The 21,149-nt window shown below is 41.3% G+C and overlaps 1 protein-coding gene across 1 annotated transcript; it reads left to right on the top strand.

Annotated features, from left to right (window-relative positions):
• Positions 1-6,206: 6,206 nt before the first annotated feature.
• Positions 6,207-17,725, top strand: LOC106605319 (ammonium transporter Rh type B). The gene is made up of 10 exons (XM_014200808.3): positions 6,207-6,607; positions 11,673-11,859; positions 12,026-12,176; positions 12,381-12,528; positions 12,804-12,970; positions 14,488-14,625; positions 15,384-15,517; positions 15,668-15,789; positions 15,981-16,054; positions 16,531-17,725. The coding sequence occupies exons 1-10, from the start codon at positions 6,421-6,423 to the stop codon at positions 16,606-16,608; spliced, it is 1,386 nt and encodes a 461-aa protein (XP_014056283.1). The 5' UTR covers positions 6,207-6,420; the 3' UTR covers positions 16,609-17,725.
• Positions 17,726-21,149: the final 3,424 nt, after the last annotated feature.

The raw sequence follows: 21,149 nt of genomic DNA, 5'->3' as shown, positions 1-21,149 counted from the left end.
AAGATCTGCACCACACGCTCGCAATAAGGACAACCTTGAACCTGCCCATTCGTTGACACGTAAGTCATGTGATAGTGCGTGAAGAACGAGGTCGAGAAGGTCAGTGTGCAAAATCCAGACATGTAAGCTTAATGTGAAAGAAACAAAGTGTTTTAGGTCAAAAACGCCAACACAGGGGAGAGAAAGTACGTTTTCCATGCAATTTGTTTTGCTTTTTTGGAAACATGAATTCTGCCGGACGATTTAACATAGGTAGTTAGCTAACTAGCCTAGTGTTGCCTAGCTAGCTAACTGTAGTGATATACCCTCTAAAACTAATAGCATTGTATTTGGTACAAATCATTCCTTAAATTCTAGACCTCAGCTGAATCTGGTAGCGAATGGTGTGGCTGTTGAACAAGTTGAGGAGACTAACTTACTTGGCGTTACCTTCTTAGATTGTAAACTGTCATGGTTAAAACATACAGATTCAATGGTTGTAAAGATGGAGAGAGGTCTGGCCGTAATAGAGATGCTCTGCTTTTTTTGACACCACACTCCAAAAAGCAAGTTCTGCAGGCTCTAGTTTTGTCTAATCTTGATTATTGTCCAGTCGTGTGGTCCAGTGCTGCAACGAAATACCTAGTTAAACAGCAACTGGCCCAGAACAGAGAGGCACGTTTTGCTCTTAATTGTAATCAGAAGGCTGATATAAATACTATGCATGCCAGTCTCTCTTGGCTAAGAGTTGAGAAGAGACTGACTGCATCACTTCTTCTTTTTATAAGAAACATGAATGTGTTGAAAATCCTAAATTGTTTGCATAGTCAACTTACACACAGCTCTAACACACACACACTTATCCCAACAGGGGTCTTTTCACAGTCCCCAAATCCAGAACAAATTCAAGAAAGTGTACAGTATTATATAGAGCCCTTATTGCATGGAACTTCCTTCCATTTCATATTGCTCAAATTAACAGCAAACCTGGTTTCAAAAAACAGATAAAGCAACATCTCGCAGCACAACGCTTCTCCCCTGTTTGATCTAGAAAGTGTGTGTGTATGCATTGATATGAAGGCTCGCTTGCCTTTAAAAATGTTTTTATGTAGTTCTGTGCTTGAACTGTTCTTGTCTGTTGATGTTCTGTATTATGTTTCATGTTCAGTGTGGACCCCAGGAAGAGTAGCTGCTGCTTTTGCAACAGCTAATGGGGATCCTAATAAAATACCAAAATAAAATACTGCATCCAAAATACCACAGTCGACTGCAGTTACTGCACTCTTAATGCAGTTTCTAAACTGCAATCTTTTTTGTAAAGGTAGAAACATTAGCTGGTGTTTTTGTTCGGCCTAACAAATAGGCTAGCTAGCTAGCTAGTTACAGAAGTATATCATAATTAAGTATATTATTTGTATTGTTATTTGTAAACTTTGGCATGAAATGAGCAGCAGCAGTACAGAACCATCGCTGACTGGCACATTAGATTCCTCACTGACTAGAGGCACAATTAAAGGTCCAGATGCGCAATTAAAGGGGATTTTTTTATTCTGATGTGATTTAACAATTGACTCAGAACATCCAATTTCCTTGTTTCTCTATTAACAATTGTAATTTTGAGAGTGAAAACTTAACAAAATCTAAAACCAGGAAAAATAATACATATAAAACATAATTTGGGAAAATATTAAACAGAATTTTGGGGGGGGAAATCACAGATTTTATAGGGCCCCCTGAGTTGTTTATTAACCACTGTTTTACCAGGTATATCTTCTACACTAAAGACCTGGGGAAGACTTACGGGGAGGAGGAGAAGAAAAGAATGTGCATATTTGAAAACTAGAAAAAAAATATATAGCTTGTGACTTTTTTTTAAAAGTAGCTCTCATGCTAGAAAGGATGGAGACCCCTGATCTACAGAATACACTCTCAATGGAATCTGTGAGTTTTTTTGGGGATTAGCTAGCACACTAGGTAGCTAGCTAGTTTTCGAACCTTGACTCTCCAGCTAGCTAGCTCCCTAAAGCTGGCAATTATGGTTGTCTGTACTCGCTAGTTAACTAGCTAGCTAACGTTAGCTGGGCTCAATGGCCTTATTTTCCTTGAACCTTGTTCTCAGGGAATCCATACCCCAAGGGTATTACGTGAGACACACTTAGCATGTTAACTTTGGCTAGCTACATACTTTTGTCAACATACCGAATAATGTTAGTTCCTTTTCGATGTAGCTATACACTAGCTAACTTGTTAGTGTTAGCAAGCACTATTATTGCTAGTGGGATAACACAACAACTAGCTAGGTAGGCCTAGCTACTGTATATGCTTAAACTATAGAAATCATGATGTTGATAACTAAGGGTAACAGTGTCTATGCTAAATTGTGATACAGTGCATTCGGAAAGTATTCAGACCCCTTCACTTTTTCCACATTTTGTTATGTTACAGCCTTATTCTAAAATGGATTAAATTATTATTTTTCCTCATCAATCTACACACAATACCCAATAATGACAAAGCAAAAATAGGTTTTTAGAAGTTTTTGCAAATGTATTAAAAGTAAAAAACAGAAATAGCTTATTTACATAAGTATTCAGACCCTTTGCTATGAGACTTGAAATTGAGCTCAGGTGCATCCTGTGTCCACTGACCATCCTCCAACTTGATTGGAGTCCACCTGTGGTAAACTCAATTGATTGGACATGATTTGGAAAGGCACTCACCTGTCTACATAAGGTCCCACAGTTGACAGTGTATGTCAGAGCAAAAACCAAGCCATGAGGTTGAAGAAGTTCCCAGTGGGTCAGAAGTTTACATACACTCAATTAGTATTTGGTAGCATTGCCTTTAAATTGTTTAACTTGGGTCAAACGTTTCAGGTAGCCTTCCACAAGCTTCCCACAATAAGTTGGGGGAATTTTGGCCCATTCCTCCTGACAGAGCTGGTGTAACTGAGTCAGGTTTGTAGGCCTCCTTGCTCACACACGCTTTTTCAGTTCTGCAATTTTCTATAGGATTGAGTTCAGGGCTTTGTGATGGCCACTCCAATACCTTGACTTTGTTGTCCTTAAGCTTTGGGAGTATGATTGTGGTCATTGTCCATTTGGAAGACCCATTTGCGACCAAACTTTAACTTCCTGACTGATGTTTTGAGATGTTGCTTCAATATATCCACCAAATTTTCCTGCCTCATGAAACCATCTATTTTGTGAAGTGCATCAGTCCCTCCTGCGGCAAAGCACCCCCACAACATGATGCTGCCACCCCTGTGTTTCACGGTTGGGATGGTGTTCTTCGGCTTGCAAGCCTCCCCCCTTTTTCCTCCAAACACAACGATGCTCATTATGGCAAAATGGTTCTATTTTTGTTTCATCAGACCATAGGACATTTCTCCAAAAAGTACGATCTTTGTCCCCATTATCAGTTGCAAACCGTAGTCAGTTTTTTTTTATGGCGGTTTTGCTGTGGCTTCTTCCTTGCTGAGCGGCCTTTCAGGTTATGTCGATATAGGACTCGTTTTACTGTGGATATAGATACTTTTGTACCTGTTTCCTCCAGCATCTTCACAAGGTCCTTTGCTGTTCTTCTGGGATTGATTTGCACTTGTCACACCAAAGTACGTTCATCTCTAGGAGACAGAACGCGTCTCCTTCCTGAGCGGTATGACGGCTGCGTGGTCCCATGGTGTTTATACTTGCGCACTATTGTTTGTACAGATGAATGTGGTACCTTCAAGTGTTTGGAAATTGCTCCCAAGGATGAACCAGACTTGTGGAGGTCTACCATTTTTTTTCTGAGGTCTTGGCTGATTTCTTTTGATTTTCCCATGATGTCAAGCAAAGAGGCACTGAGTTTGAAGGTAGGCCTTGAAATACATCCACAGGTACATCTCCAATTGACTCAAATGATGTCAATGATGTCAATTAACCTATCAGAAGCTTCTAAAGCCATAACATCATTTTCGGGAATTTTCCAAGCTGTTTAAAGGCACAGTCAACTTAGTGAATGTAAACTTCTGACCTACTGGAATTGTGATACAATGAATTATAAGTGAAATAACCTGTCTAAAAACAATTGTTGGAATAATTACTTGTGTCATGCACAAAGTAGATGTAGTAATCGACTTGCCAAAACTATAGTTTGTTAACATGAAATTTGTGGCGTGGTTGAAAAATGATTTTTAATGACTCCAACCTAAGTGTATGTAACTTCCGACTTCAACTGTACTTATAGCTCTGCCTACTACAGACGACTTGTTTTTCAAATTATGAGTAACAAATATTTCACTTTACTTGCAATGGTAAGCCAGACCAAATTAAATGCGCTTGTTTATATAATGTATATGAGTTTGCGGGGCTAGAATTATTAAATATTAAAGCATTAAACCTCTCACGTAGCCCTTTCATGCAGTCAAATGACCGAGTGGTCTCATGGGTGGAATCATAATTAAAATCATAATTAAACTTTTTTATTTTTTTTATCTGCCAAAAATCTGGTGTTTCTATGTCAAACGGTTTTGTTATATTTTGGTCTTCTGTGATGTATATAAAGTGTAATATTGGTATGCAAACTCAAAATGAATACATTTCAACTCTATAGCTGACATAGTACGCGTGTCTTATTTTTTCTATGCCCATAAAGATGTGTGAGGTGTAAACTTTTGTTTCAAAGTAGATTTGTTTTAAGACTACCAAGAAACACTTTGTGTGACCCTGATTTAGTCCACCGCAGTAAAAGGTAATTAAAGCGTCAGTCATACAACAGGTATACTTAAACCAAACTGGTTCTCCAGTAGAGTAGTAAGAATGGCTTTTGATTGCCTTTTTTTCTTTATCCAGATAACAACCTCTCTCAGCAGCTTTCCTCTTGTTATAGGTCACTGGCTGACAGTCACTCATATATCAGTAAAAAATTAAATTGGTAAATGTGTTATTCTAGCCAGCTATCTAAACTTGTAGTAATCACATCCGAATTTCCGACATGCACGCAGGGCACATGCCCAGAAGGGCTCAATTCGAAACGAAGACAGTCAATTCAGGAAATAAACTTAAATACCCCCCCAAACCCCCCTCCCTCCCAAACTATTCTCACTAAAACTCAAACCCTGGTTACAGCCCTGGTAATACTGTTATTACAAGTACCATGTATGTGAAAAAAATATATACACATTCAAGTAACTTTTGTCCTCTGAAGTGGTGGATGGGCCAATAAAATCCATAGTTACTGTAAGTTCTACTTGGATTTTGCTGTGCCTTAGCTACAGTAGGCCTATGCCATCAGTCATCATCATGAGTGGAATTCTTAAATTCTAGAATTTTAATTGACCTTCATTGACAGAATTAAATGTGAAATGACCCCAACTCTTCAGACAGTCATACAGACACGTAGGTAGGCAGGAAGCTTGACAGACGTTCAGGATTCAACTTCATAGATTGGCTTTGTGCCTGTGGTAGGCATTTAGTTGAGATTCTCTAAACCATAACAGCATTCCTGCTAGGTGCTCTTCTCTAAAGGAGAAAGATAGCGTACATAGTGAGTGATGGCTGCTCCTTACAGGAGAAAGATGTGCACAGACCTGCCTCCATCCCCTCTCACATCCTACTCCCCCAAAACCTGTCTCAACACCCCCACCCATCCATCCCAAACCCAATGTCCCACAACTTTTCCAGTTGCGCCTGTCCAAACATCTCAACTACAGGCTCTTTTAGCTTTTTAACATTGTGACAGTAAGTAAGGTGTGTGTGTGTGTTTGTGTGTGTGTGTCTTGGCACATTATCACACCTGGTTGCACAAACTATTCTGATCCCAAGATATTTTGTTTTTATTTTACTTTTTGTCTGACTTTGAGGAGTCAATGGCATAACGGAGAGACACAGCAATATGTTAGATCCTATGCATGTATGTGCATGCCTGACTGTCTGCATGCATCTGTTTGTGTTTTTTAATTCACCGTGGGCCTTGAACCATCAACCTAATGTTTTACCGTAGATAATGTATGAAAAAGCATTTTTAAAATCATTTCGATATAAAGGGTAACCCCATGAAAATAGTGTTTAATGGGTCATTTTCCTTCTCTATGTATCTAGAGGAGTAGCTGATCCTTTTAAGGAGTCCTACCTCATTCCAGACCACCTTAACAGCAGCAATAGTGAAGGGGAGGAGCTGAGGTTTTCTTGCAGCCTATGATTGGAGGCATACAGAAAGGTGGTGGGCATGAACATTTGCAACCAAAACACACTAATTAAGTCAGACCAACTCATGTGTCAGCTTGAGTCCTCACTCCCTGCTCTGCCACTCTCCCATCGCATCACTGCAGCCACCAGTGCTTGTGAGTGTTAGTGTATGTTGCTGTGTTTCCCGCTCTGGAGCTGAGTTGAACTTTTAACCATTCACCCCTAAGGCCATAGTGCAGAGCCAGGAGAATACCCAGGTAACCCCACAGCCATGACGAATTCGGCGACTAACTTGCGGCTGAAGCTGCCCGTCGCCTGCATCATCCTGGAGGTGATCATCATCATCCTCTTCGGCGCTCTGGTGCAGTACGACGATGAGACAGACGCCAAGCTCTGGCACAAGGAAATCGCCAATGGCTCTTCCAACTACGACAACGACTTTTACTACCGCTACCCCAGTGAGTGACCGCAGCGAGAGGGGTAGGGTTGGGGTAACGAGAAAAGTGGGGTAGTAGACATCCCTAACCACTGATACAGGGTCAGATACGTTTTCATCCTTTTTAATGGTTAAGGTTATGATTAGGTAGTATGGTGATCTGACCCTAAATCTGTGGATAAAGGTAGCTATTACCTTGTGAGGGTGGAGAGGATGGGGGATGTGGAGTCCATCTATAGAAATGAAATGATTGTTCTTTTTCTTCTTTGATATGGTTTGTCTATGTGTCTGAGACTTGCATGGTAGCAGAAGCAGATATGTTTGTTGTTTAGGCGAGTGTCTTGTGTCATTCATGCCATACTGTACATGTATGTCAAGACAATGAACATGACAGAAAAGTTGTCTGAAGCTCAAACGAATCTGACGACTAAATCGGGAATTATTTATTTTCCTTCTGTGTTATGCCACATGTCTCGCTCCAGCGCTGTGTTTGGATATTGCCTTCTCACCTAGGGAGTCTACCCCATCTGGCTTTCTTTGGGATGTTACGTACTTACAATATGGTTGTGTGGAGGAGATGGGGAGGTGGGTGGGGATGGTCATGGGATATTGAGGTGAGCTGTTTGTAAGGGTCTGTAGAGGGGCAAAGCAACTCTGTTTTATGTTTGATCTGTGCTCAATGCTGTAGATTAGCATTCCCACTCCGAGACCCGTTGATATATAGGGCAGACTGGGGTAAGATGAGCCAAAGGAATAAGTTGAGCCACCCTTGTTTCTAGGAAACCATAAAATTAATAATATGACAAAATATTTAGGAAGAGGTCATGGATTATGTGAAGGAATAAACCACATGGAAAAGTTATAAGCAAGTTAGGTCCAAAAACCAGATTTTCACCAAGTCAAATGAATTTATTGTGTTAGAGGTTTCATGATGCTTGTATCTTAACCAAAGAAGATACTTTTAATATGATACATCATTTGGGAGGGTGGGGGTCTATAAGCTTCAATATGAGGTCCTAAACCTCGCATGAAAGTGCATCCTTGTAGCTGTGTGGGCTAATAAAGTCAAAATGTTTGTCCTTTGGTAAGTTGAGGCAATGGCCATGGGGTAAGTTGGGCCAATGGTTGAGCCTATTGCAAGTTGAGCAACCAGAGCCTGGCCTATGTAAAAGTGTTTGTTAGGGGTTAAGCCTGCGTTAAAAGATGCTTACAATTATTCAAATACAAAAAAAGCGATTGTGTTTAAATTTGTTTGGGAAATAAAGATAGACATGGTTTTTAAAAGGTTGTGGTAATATTTCATTCAGTACAGAAATTTGAAGGTGGCTTAACTTACCCTGTCCCGGGCTAAGTTGTGCCAAGCGACCACATAGACCAAGCTATGTTTTCAAAACTGTAATGTTTTACATGAATTCTGATTATTTCCAGGGATACACAACATCCTGAAATATATTTGAATAATTTTGTTAGAAAGAATACTATATTTCCCTTGACGGAGTAATGCTGAATGTAAAAAATGTATCAACTTACCCCACTCTCCCCTACGACCCCTTAGCTCCTCAGTGTTCAATGTGAGTTTTCCCTCCTTTGCGTTGACATTTGGCTGCAAGCAGCAAAGCAACAAATGGTTAATTTGTTTCCTAATTAGAGGAGGGTTTGGTTGCCAAATGTTTTTGGGTGAACTTATTTTACTTTCTTTGACAGTGCACTCCAGTTCACTGATGCACCAAATAGATCATTCTCATTATCGGTTTTATACTTGATATGCTCCGTTTTGCTTTGTGTTGTGGTGTACAATATACATCAACAGTCAACACAGTACATATCGGAGACATACGGATACCTGAAAACAGACAATGTGCTTAAGTGATTGCAATCTGTCTGCGGTCCTCTGAAAATAACTGGAAACTAGAAGCTCTTTGTCAAGTGGGAGGAGAGGGAGAGTTAAGTTCTCCAATGTCAATATGGAAACAAATCCGGCATGGGGAGAGATTTCTGTCCTTTGATTTAACCGTTTGTTTCTCAGATCTTTCTGTCAATGTTTTTTTGATTAGCGTCAAAACCCTCTAACTCATAGGCTACTTTGAACAGCAAGAGGGAAGGAAATTTGGTCTCTGAATAGGTTATAGCATGTCTGTTGTAGTGGGTGTCCAATCAGTTACCATGGGCAAAGGTTTACTTTTCCTCCTCTGAACGTTGCTGTTCCACCTTAACAGATCAGTAATGAAATGCAAAGGAAGACTGTTGGGAGGAGGTGGTGGAGGTATTGGGTGTGTCCAATTCTTAGCCTTGTTGAAAGTTCCTGTGTGCAACTAGTCCTACCTGTCACCACACCTTGAGGCTTTCCCAATACTGTCCCTATACTGTGTCGTGCAGGTGGATGGGTGCAGGTAAGCCCCATAGTAGAAAGAGTATGAGAATGTCTGATATACAGACATGGGAATGTGTAGGAGGAATTTTCACATTCACTCCATCACTGTCTAATTAGTGAACGGCCAGGGGGATAGGGGCTTCTGCGTGAGAAAGGGGCACCGGGGGGAGGAGCGTGAGGGGGAAAAGTTGAGTGAAAGATGGGGAACAGAAGGTGGGAGGGTGAAAAGGAGAGAAAGGGTTAGGAGGGAGAGAGCGATTGTTTTCAGAGAGAAGGAGAAGTTTGCTTTGGCAGTCTGATTTGTGTTTATTGACATGCCAGCAAGGCTTGTCATATGGATGACTGATGTACACAGAGAGAGAGTTAGGGAGAGCGAGAAAGCAAAAGAAAAAGACAGTGTGGCACAAAAAGGTAATTAGGGAACCAAGGTGGGATATGAGCCACTTTGGCTGGTAGCATGGTTTCCAGGTTTCCGTTGTTAAGGCTGGGGAGTCATAGCCTGGTCAATCACACTGACCACTGTGGTCAGTGTGGCTGACTAGGCTACGGGTGTCAATGGAAACTTTGGGAGTTTAATTACATGAATCTCTGAGAGTTGGATCATGTCCGTTTGACTTTGAATTCAATTAATCTTTGAGTTTGAAGTCTGTGACTCTTTTGAGCTTTCAATCAATCGAGCACATGCAGATTGGACCTTCTACACACTCGCACACCCCCCCCAGGTGAAGCTGCTGATGCATGTTAAGCCAGGCTCACTATTTATGCTCTTGCCTCAAGCTATTGAGTGATTGAGTACACTGATTTTGACAAAGTAGAAACCCGTTCAAGGTTGGGTAAATTTGAAAGAGGAAGCACTAAAGGTCCATTAGAAGTAATTATTTCAGATCTTTAACCTGTCAGCTTCACTGCTGAATGGAAAATCACCTTCAAGAATGGAACTCACATACAGTACACACATACAGTACACACGTGCACATCTGACTACTCTCGTTGATCATGTCCTGTTTGGAACTTCAAACGTTTAAGGTGTAGTAAAACAAATTACGAGGGGGGCTCAGCCCCCGATTGAGACATGAGCTCCCCTAAATGCAACAAAAGTCAAACTTTGGGGGGACTCTACTTTAACCATTCTCCTATTTGTTTAAATACATTTTGTACTGCTAAAATATATTACATTTATACATATTAAAATAAAAGCTTATTCCAAATGAAAGGAACACCCCCAACTCTCTGTCATGGTTTAAACCAGTGATAGTTGGTTGAGGTTCTTTCAACCACATTCATCTTTCTACCTTGCCTGTCTGCCTTGAGCTTTGGCTAGCAAACTTGCAACATGGTATCGACTGGGTCCAACCCTTTAACGAACTTGCAACATTGTTTCAACTGGGCCCTCAATTTCCTCTGCGGATGAGCTCGGGACAGACACAACTGTATTTGCGTCCCCATTTGTCAGCAATACGCATCAATTAATTCAGGCTACAAGAGTGTAGGCTTAATAACAATCACCAAATATCATTAGACGTTTAGGCGTTTTGTAACAGATGTATCTATCCCTTCATCAAATAGCGGGTGCACAGGGCAGTGTTTGGATGATGGAATTCTTTTGGAGTGGATGAATGTGTGCAGGTAGCCTACTTTTTAAGGTGATTTGTTTGATAAGTGAAAACATTATCACTGGATGTGTTCATGCCACATTAAAAGGTAATACATGTTTACTGTTAAAATACATACCTTTACTATTAGCCCCATCAAAAGGTTTGTGCACCAATAGGAAGTCCCGTGAATAAAATTGAGACCACCAAATGTCACCATATAATTCTCCCTCTGCTGCTCTATATTGTCTGGCTGTGTAGGGTGACCTCATTGATATGAAATAAGAGATTTGCTATGTTATGTCAACATGCAGTAGAAGCCTACCATCTCCCTTAGAATTATGGCTGCTCCACTTGACACATGTCTAGAAAGCAAATTATCTCTTGATTGAAAGATGCAGTCAGAAGTAAGAGAACTGTAAGGTAGTCATTAGGTTAAAACTGGTCTGTATGTTGGCTCATGAGCGCAGGTAATAGATTACCTTTAGGTCTTTAACAATAAATGTCAATGTGTGCAAATTTTTTATAATTTATTTACCTACTCACTGGTGTTGCCCGTGTGTGTGCATGTTACATTTTCTCACCGCTCTGTAGGTGTCCTTCTCGGGGGTGGTACAGGGTATTTGGGCCAACCTGCCAATGGGGAGTTGGGCAGTGGAAATATCCTCCATGCCAATGATCAGTTGCCAGGCAACGACCAAGAGATATTGTCCCTACTCCCCAGTGCCATGTGGATGAATACGACCAGTGGGCAGAGGGAGGTGTAGTAGGCTGGGTTAACAAGGCCAGATAGCAGGCTGAATGGAGCTATGAGGCACAGGGTAACTTCTCTGTGTCCTTCTATGTAGGCCAACTGATGTTCCCAAAATCCCCTGTCTCACTCAATTTAAATCACAAAATGTTGACAAAAAGGGATTGTTGGTGTTTCGTGGAGAAGTCACCAGAAATCACCAACTTTGAAAGATACTGCTATACTACTGTCATAAGACATAGTCTTTCTCACCAAACCATAAGAAGGGGATTGTTAGAGTGTTTATGAGACTGACCACACAGGCAGTTGAATAGTGACAATGTGCATCCAACACAATAAAATAATCTGTAATGTGTTCTCTTCCTTTGTTCAGGCTTTCAGGATGTGCACGTGATGATCTTCATTGGCTTTGGTTTCCTCATGACGTTCCTGCAACGTTACGGATTTAGCAGTGTGGGCTTCAACTTCCTCATCGCGGCCTTCGCTCTGCAGTGGGCCACTCTCATGCAGGGCTTTGTCCACGGCATGCACGGGGGCAAGATCCACGTCGGAATAGAGAGGTAGAGCGTATGCACACACTAACCTACATTTCATTACTAAAATAAACACAACACACCAGCAGATACATGTGATGTGTATACATGGCATATCATACGGGTGTAAGTGTATGCTGTAGTGTATCCCATAATAAACCCTATCATTAAGAGTTGTTTGTCCCTCCTGCAGTATGATCAACGCTGACTTCTGCACAGGCTCAGTGCTCATCTCGTTTGGGGCGGTCCTGGGGAAGACCAGTCCAGTCCAGCTGCTGGTCATGTCTGTGATTGAAGTCACCCTGTTCGCAGTTAATGAGTTCATTGTGCTTTCTGTTCTGGGGGTGAGTGTGTGTGTGTGTTTAGGTGTACCATTAAATATACAATTAATGTCTTCCTGTATATGTCTGTATACAAACCTACAGTAAAACTGCTTTTTTACCTACTATTATGCCTACTCTCCTATTAGGCTTTCTCATCACTCTTGAATAATGTACTTTAAGACTAAGCTTTTTACACCACTTAAATTAGATAATTTCCACCTTTAGGCCAAGGATGCTGGTGGCTCCATGACCATTCACACCTTTGGAGCTTACTTTGGCCTGATGGTGGCTCGTGTTCTCTACCGCCCCAACCTGGACAAGAGCAAACACAAGAACTGCTCTGTCTACCACTCTGACCTCTTCGCAATGATTGGTAAGAATACCTCCTGCTCATCGTAATCAGGAAGCCTGTACATTAGATACAAATAGCCACCATCAACAAGTCGGACAACTTAATAAGCTTCATTTTCTGAAGAAGCCAGTTATGTTTTGACTGTACATACAATGCATGCCAATGTATGGGAATCTGTGTCATAATTAAGAGTACATCCACCTCCCCAGGAAAAAAACCTTACCTGTAAGCTTGCTAAACTAAAGGACTATATTACATACCGGTATGCTAATACTTATTTTTCCCTGCCTGCTCAGGCACCATCTACCTGTGGATGTTCTGGCCAAGCTTCAACTCTGCTGTGACGGCCCACGGAGACGACCAGCACCGCACGGCTATGAACACCTACTATTCCCTGGCTGCCTGCACCCTGGCCACCTACGGCCTGTCTGCCGTTGTGGCTCATGATGGCAAGCTCGATATGGTGAGGGGGCTAGTACAGTGTGGGGACTTAAGGAAAAGCAGGTCCCTAAAAGTAGTATAGGGCTAGACAGGTGATGCATACTTGGGGAGACATAGTAGGGAGAAGTAGGATTCTACAGGGACTATGCAGTGGAAATGAGGGGCTTAAAGTGGTTTTCCCAGATCATTTCAAGTGGGAGTTAGGGACTAGACATGGTGTGTTTGTTGTCAATACAATCTGGTTCAACTGTATTTTGCATCATAGGCCTACTAGCTATACTGTAACCCTATTAGATGTTATACATGTAAGTAAATATTTGGAATGAATCATGACTCCTTTGGGATGAAATCCTTATTGGCCAACTCTGAATCATCATGCAGTATGTTTGCAAATACAGACAGGTTTTTCAACTCTTGTCAACAGATGTAGTCAGGCATGCTTGCTGAAAGAAAAACACAACTCTAAATTTCTTACGTACTTACATTATTATCCTTATTATTATATTTATTCCCCTCGTTCTAGCGCTTAAATGATTTAAGCTATTAGCATGAAACCAACTTACAAATGTGCGGACTGCACCAACTTAGATTGCTTGAAAAACGTTTTGATAGCATTTAACTCACCAACAGTAACTCTTGAACCGTTCAAGCTAGACACCAAACCAACTTTCACATGTTCAGGCTATCCTACCAATCAATCAATCTTTTCATCTACCCACTTTTTCAACTAGAACCAGTCACTACCATCACTACCACTTCTGTAACTTATTTCAAAAACATAACATTTTCTTCAGTAAATATACTTCTCTAGTTTAGATTTGATTTATCTATTCTAAACTATCAAACTATGAATCCTCAAACTTTCACACAAGATACGATTTAAGATTGGAAACCATCCCAAAAAAATGCATGCTGAAGCATCACACCATAGTTATCTACCTTTAGAGTATACAGTCTTGTGAGGCTGACAATATATCTAGTTGCTATGTCCCTTGAGGACATGGCTGTCATCTGCATCTCGTTCTGAAATCAAGACAGTACATTCCTGTCTAGATGGCAATCAATCTGAAGTTGTCTTTTCTATACAATGGAGGGAGTGTAGGAGTCAGTGAACATACCACATGACCTGGTGATAGTAGTATGGTTCTAATCAGCTCAGATTATCTCATCGTTGGTGAAAGGGTAGTGTGTCCGCAGCATATCATCAAATCTGTCTGCAATCTAACAAGCGTTTCGCTACACCCGCAATAGCATCTGCTAAATATGTGCATGTGACCAATACAATTTGATTTGAACTCTACACACTCGCACACCCCCCACTTTGCATGATGGCGATAGCAAATTGTCACACAATGTTCCATTGTTTGGGATTTTTCTATTATTCAAATATTACATAATTCATTCTACCTTCTCGTTCCTTGACATTGGTACCGTGCGAAATTTGAGAACAGTGATAATTAAAATAAACGTATGATTGGACTCTGACAATCAACCATTTTGAACACCATTTAAAAAACTTTGTCTCTCTCCTCTCTTTAGGTGCACATCCAGAACGCTGCCCTTGCCGGTGGGGTTGCCGTGGGAACTGCTGGTGAAATGATGCTCACTCCTTTTGGTTCCATGATTGTGGGCTTCCTGGCTGGAACCATCTCTGTGCTGGGCTTCAAGTTCCTCTCGGTAAGGCCAACCTGCCATTGGTAAGACAGGATCTAGGACAGAAGTGTATGGAAATTAAAATGTATTATCCTCCTGAGACCCAGCAATAAAACATATCTGTAATTAAAAATAAATGATATTACATAAGAAGTTTTTTGGGTGAAAAAAACTTTTTACAGAAAAAGAAAACAATTAACAAATATAGGTTTATTTATTTTCTATTGTATGTGCACTGTAGTGGACTTAATACATCAGTTGATAGAAAATAGGAACAATTTAACATTACATTAAATGAGTACAGGTAGGTAAAAAAAACTACAGAGGACATAATTAAGCTCTTATTTGAAAAATGAGTGCACTGCTCTGAAAACTCACCAAACTATTCCTGAGATATTTACTTACTAAAAGTAATTGAGTATCAAACTCACAAAAAAAATGTATTACACACACCCTTACCTTTCCATAAAATGTGTTAATTGTGTTGGCAGCCATTTTGACAAACCTGGAAGAGAGATAGTCATCCAGGTCACACTCCCACATGAGATATAATTGAAAAGCCCAGAATGTCCTCTCAAGGGGTCTCAGTAGGATATGACCGTTAATGATGCCAACAGAAGAAGAGTATCTATTTACAACATAAACAGTCATGTTGAGAAACACATCCACTTATGTGTATATGGCACCTTTTGAAGGACATAAGGGTGCTAGGGTACATAGACATAACAGACACAAACACCCGCACTCATGGCACTGGCAACTTTCCACCCCTGTCCTCTCAGCCTATCCTGGAAGAAAAGCTGAAGATACAGGACACGTGTGGCGTCCACAACCTGCACGGCATGCCTGGAGTCCTGGGAGCCATCGTTGGAGCAGTTACTGCTGCTCTGGCAACCAAGGACGTCTATGGAGATGGGTTAGTCTGCCTTTTTTTTGACAAGTTGGGAAAGTGTGCCCTCTCCTGCTTTTATGGTGAAGCTCCCCCTTTTGCGCAACAGACAGACGCTGTCAAAGCGTGCATTCACACAACAGTTTCATTCAACACTCCCTACTCTCTGTGTTGCAGGATGGCTGATGTGTTCCCTGACATCCATTCTGGTGATGTGGAGGCCTCGTTCCAGGGCGTACGACAGGCCATCTCCCTGGCCGTGACCCTGGGCATCGCCCTTCTGGGCGGTCTTATCACCGGTATGTAGAGGGACTAGCTAGAGGATAGGGGGGATTTAAATATTCCCAGCATGTTGTAAGCACACATAGTCATTGTCTTGACTTGTTTGTTTCACAAATGCATGGTGATATTATAACTATGCTCTTTTGTCCCTGTATATAGGCCTATGCCTTGTGTCTGTGTGTAATTGTATAATGTCCTTGTCTTGTAGGTTTTATTCTGAAGCTGCCAATCTATGGTGCTCCTCCTGACACCATCTGCTTTGAGGATGGCATCTACTGGGAGGTAAGTTTAGCTACTACACCCAGTCAACTACACCCAGTCACTTTGCACGGACGAATGAACACACAGGACTCACAGATTTGTACATAGTGTTTGTGTGAGAATGCAGGGCCATTCAGGCCCATGAAGGGTTAAAGATTGCCAACGATGGCATGCAGTTGGGCCCAATGTTGTGCAATATGATATGTGACCACAAGGTGTCATTCCTGCATTTGGTTACTGAACTCAAATAACTGCTTTTCATCATAAGCAAAGCAGTCACCCTCAGAACACCAGGTGGTGCCATTTCACATGGTCAATGCATGTATAATCAGTAATTGACGATTCTGTTGATTAAAAAAAAGATACAGATTCAGGAATGTCTTGAAATTAGCTAGGACATCGGTATACTTGCAGTTTTATGACTAGATAAGGTGAAAATGAGGTCTAAATAAATCATCCACTACATCTTTTTCTCTTTCCATTTATCTCTCTCTCAGCTGCCTGGTGAGGAGGGCTCACATGAGGAGTTGACCACTGTCAGGACACCGGACGAGGCAGAAAAACTCAATGCATAAACACACACACACACACACACACACACACACACACACACACACACACACACACACACTTGAGATCCACACCTAGCAGATTGTACAACCAGGATGTGGCAGCACATGGTGCTTGTGTATGTCTGCCATTTTTCAATGTGCCAATGACCATATCTGATTCACTAGTATGGTGGTAGTGTGTGTTCAAATACTCCAGACCATCAGCAGAAGTGCCTTTCACTCTCAGAAGAAAACAATCTCAAGGTAACCCATAATGTGTTTACACCAGACAGAAGCATGCTATCCTCCAAGCGGCATGGGCCATGGACAGTCCATTGCAATATACCTCCTACCAGCTGCCTTATGTTATGGTCCTAGATGATGCTATGAAGCTACAGTATATGACAGAGCTGTAGACTTGAATCATGGTCGGGGGAAATTTGGATACGACTAGTGAAACCTGTTTGATGATGCAAAAACAATGGATTAAGCTCATTTTAACTGGGTGTTAAGAATTTTTTTGGCTTCTCCGCTCTTCTAAGAGATGTTACATGCACCAATGTTAAGGGAATTACACTTTTAACCATTTTTAATCATCCGATTAATTAACTAAGGGAAAGACAAATTCGCAGTAGGCCTATGCGTTGTAATTTCTATATTAAAACCAAAGAAAATTGTACCTCGCATGTGATTAATGTAGATCGCTGATGTTTTCATGAATAGACAATCACTTTTATAGATGCAAGTCCATCATTAAAAATGTAAAGTATTCCAGACTAAAACTATGCATAGATAGTTAAAGTAGAGTTTTGACGATTGAATATTCTCTCTGGGCTGGGATTCTCCTTTTCTTCTATTTCTATACTATGCAATGTATTGTGTCGATTAGAGTTGCTATTGTACAATTATGTGCAGTTGTGTATTGTACATAAATGTTTAGACAACATCAAATGTGATATAATTTAAACGACTAGCTTCACCCCTACAGACAAACCACTGAATCAAACGGATTATTTGCTACAGGGGGCGAAATGGTGCCCAGACTTTGTTACACTGGAGAAAATGTAATTGCTGTGAATTTAAATGATAATTGAATAATACCTGTAACACATTTTGGCAGAAATAAATCTTTGAAATGTGATTTTTTTTTTTTTAACGTTATTATTTTATCTTGTTTATTGGACATTTTGAGTCGTTTTGTTCCTTTAATCCGTTCCTGAATATTTAATTGAGCCCGTAAATACCTCAGAGTTAATGCCGAAATCAAAATGTTTTTTTTTTCTTCCATATACCACATGATTAACACTTTCTGGGATCAAACAGCCTAGGGAAGCAGCTGTCTTCGGCTGCATTTAGACAGGCAGCCATATTCAATTTTAATCAATCAGATCAGCTGAAAAAGAGCTGTTGTGAAAAGATCTAATTCGTCAAAAGAGCAACAAGTGGAAAAGAACATCCGAATTGGGCTGCCTATGTAAACGCAGCCTTTAACATGTGTCTTACATGCCTCGTTAGAAGTGCCCGGAGCCAGTTCATGTTGGGTATGCCAAATAAAAATGCGACTCACATTCACTTTTTTTTTCTTCACATTTTCAAACAGCACATTTATATTTTCCATATGGGCTATACATTTTGGGGTTTTTTTCTCGCCTGAGTAGCCTCCTTTCACTGCCAAAATTAAAATTAAACCATCTAGTGTTCAGCGAAATAACAACACAATGTCAAATACAGGTAGCCTAGTAAAATAATTAACATCCAATCACATTAACCGTTACTCTCGCGGGAATTCCACTAACGGTCCGTATGTAGCCAAACGTAGCTGCTGCTCATGTTGGTATCTGTACTGATTGCGCAAAGGCCATGACAGGGAGACATAGTGGAGTGGTAACTCGCGTCCAAGCAGTTGCTCCCGACATTTGGGTACACTGCAGCATCCACCGAGAGGCTCTTGCTGCCAACGGAACGTTTTGGACATTACAGTGAAAATGGTTAACTTTGTTAAAGCAAGGCCCCTGAACTCTCGTGTATTTTCTGCACTATGCAATGATATGGGCAGCGACCATGTAACGCTTTTACAACATACAGAAGTGCGCTGGTTATCAAGGGGCAAAGTATTGACACGTTTTTTTGAATTGAGAGACGAGCTTGATGTTTTCTTTACTGACCATAATTTTCACTTGTCTGACTGCTTGCATGATGATGAGTTTCTCATATGACTGGCCTATCTGGGTGATGTTTTTTCTCGCCTGAATTATCTGAATCTAGGATTACAAGGACTCTCTGCAACTGTATTCAACCAAGGCACCTGCAAGTTTCCAAACATTTCTGGGGGGAATGGCCCTAGCCCTCACCCTCCGATCCAACAGGTCCCAGACATGCTCGATGGGATTGAGATCCAGGCTCTTCGCAGGCCATGGCAGAACACTGACATTCCTGTCTTGCAGGAAATACCGTGCAGAACGACCAGTATGGCTGGTGGCATTGTCATGCTGGAAGGTCATGTCAGGATGAGCCTGCAGGAAGGGTACCACATGAGGGAGGAGGATGTCTTCCCTGTAAGGCACAGCGTTGAGATTGCCTGCAATGACGACAAGCTCAGTCCGATGATGCTGTGACACACCGCCCCAGATCATGACGGACCCTCCACCTCCAAATTGATCCCGCTCCAGAGTACAGGCCTCGGTGTAATGCTCATTCCTTCGACGATAAACGCCTTACAACATGCCTACAAGCCCTCAGTCCAGCCTCTCTCAGCCTATTGCGGACAGTCTGAGCACTGATGGAGGGATTGTGCGTTCCTGGTGTAACTCGGGCAGTTGTTGTTGCCATCCTGTACCTGTCCCGCAGGTGTGATGTTCGGATGTATCGATCCTGTGCAGGTGTTGTTAAACGTGGTCTGCCACTGCGAGGATGATCAGCTGTCCGTCTTGTCTCCCTGTAGCGCTGTCTTAGGCATCTCACAGTACGGACATTGCAGTTTATTGCCCTGGTCACATCTGCAGTCCTCATGCCACCTTGCAGCATGCCTAAGACACGTTCACGCAGATGAGCAGGGTCCCTGGGCATCTTTCTTTTGGTGTTTTTCAGAATCAGTAGAAAGGCCTCTTTAGTGTCCTAAGTTTTCATAACTGTGACATTAATTGCCTACTGTCTATAAGCTGTTAGTGTCTTAACGACCATTCCACAGGTGCATGTTCATTAATAGTTTATGGTTCATTGAACAAGCATGGGAAACAGTGTTTAAACCCTTTCCAATAAATATCTGAGAAGTTATTTGGATTTTTACGAATTATCTTTGAAAGACAGGGTCCTGAAAAAGGGACATTTCTTTTTTGCTGAATTTAGATGACAGATGACGCTAAAGCAAAAAAGCAAGTTGTAAATAAATAATTATAACAGTCATGGGAGCCTGGGACCTGATAAACTACATCCAACGAGTCAAAGAACAGAGGCCGAGGGATACGCTAGCTAGAACCAAAGATCTTTATAACTAACCCAAGATAGACCACAGGCTGTCATTTCCAATGGGAACAAATGAGTCACAGTGGGCAGAACAAGCAAGGAGGGGGGCAGAGTCAAGCACGAGCTAGCAAGATCCTATTGACGTGTTTTAGCATGTATTTGCATATTTCCATTAGGAAAATGCCTACTCTGTGAAGTGTGCGTGTGCAATTACTCAATTTGCCCTTGTACTTCTTCTAAACAATGCCATTTTTGGAAACTTGGAAAAGGGTAAAGTCTATGAAAGGTAGTCCACTCTGTTCATAACAGATTCTAGCTTTGGGAACAGAAAACTGTATTGAGATCAAATCTTTCATCGATGAGAACATTTGCAGAATGTAGGCCAAAATCCATCTTGTTCCATCTTCTCCCACTGCCAGCCACTGGGCTTCCTCTCACCAGCATATGTGGTAGTGAGTGGAAATGCCAAGCGGATGCTTCACATTTATACATTCGGTGAAATGTCTGTCTCATTGTTTTATCTGTGCTAGAACCTTTTCATTGCAGATCTAGTAGGACAAAAAAGCATGGCCAATTTTGTTTCGCCCATGTTGTACATCAGGTTCTACTGTAGGTGACAGGGTGACATGTTGTGTGGACTAAAACAGCATAAAACCGGGTGCATCACAAAGAATAATAAAATTAATTAGCCAGTTACAGTCATTTTGAAACATTGAGAAATAGTTTGGTAAAACCCTTTTTTTGGCAAATTAACCAATTATCTACCTTTTGATAAGCAGCTAGCTAGCTACCTATAGCTAATTGGTACCTTGCTAGCTAATTGGTACCTTGCTAGTTAATTAGCTCCCATGCCAAATTCAAGTCTTTCTAAGCTAATATCTGACTAACTCTGACAGAATGAAAGTTTACTGACTAGCGCATCATGCTTTGTGACATTATGTTAGCTAGCTATACCCAATAAGATAATGTTTTCACTTTGCATCTGCGTGCTTGTTGCGTTCTCCCTGGTTTCCACAAGTTATAACAGCCACAAAGTCACAATTGGCTATATCGTTCATGAAAACAAAAATGCATTTAAGGTTGGGCATAAGGTTGGCAGTGTG

The sequence above is a fragment of the Salmo salar genome, chromosome 05, assembly GCF_965601325.2.
Source record: "Salmo salar chromosome 05, fSalSal1, whole genome shotgun sequence".
NCBI classification, from domain to species: Eukaryota; Metazoa; Chordata; class Actinopteri; order Salmoniformes; family Salmonidae; genus Salmo; species Salmo salar.
Note: the sequence above shows the minus strand (reverse complement) of the source record. Positions and strands in the feature narration are given on the sequence as shown.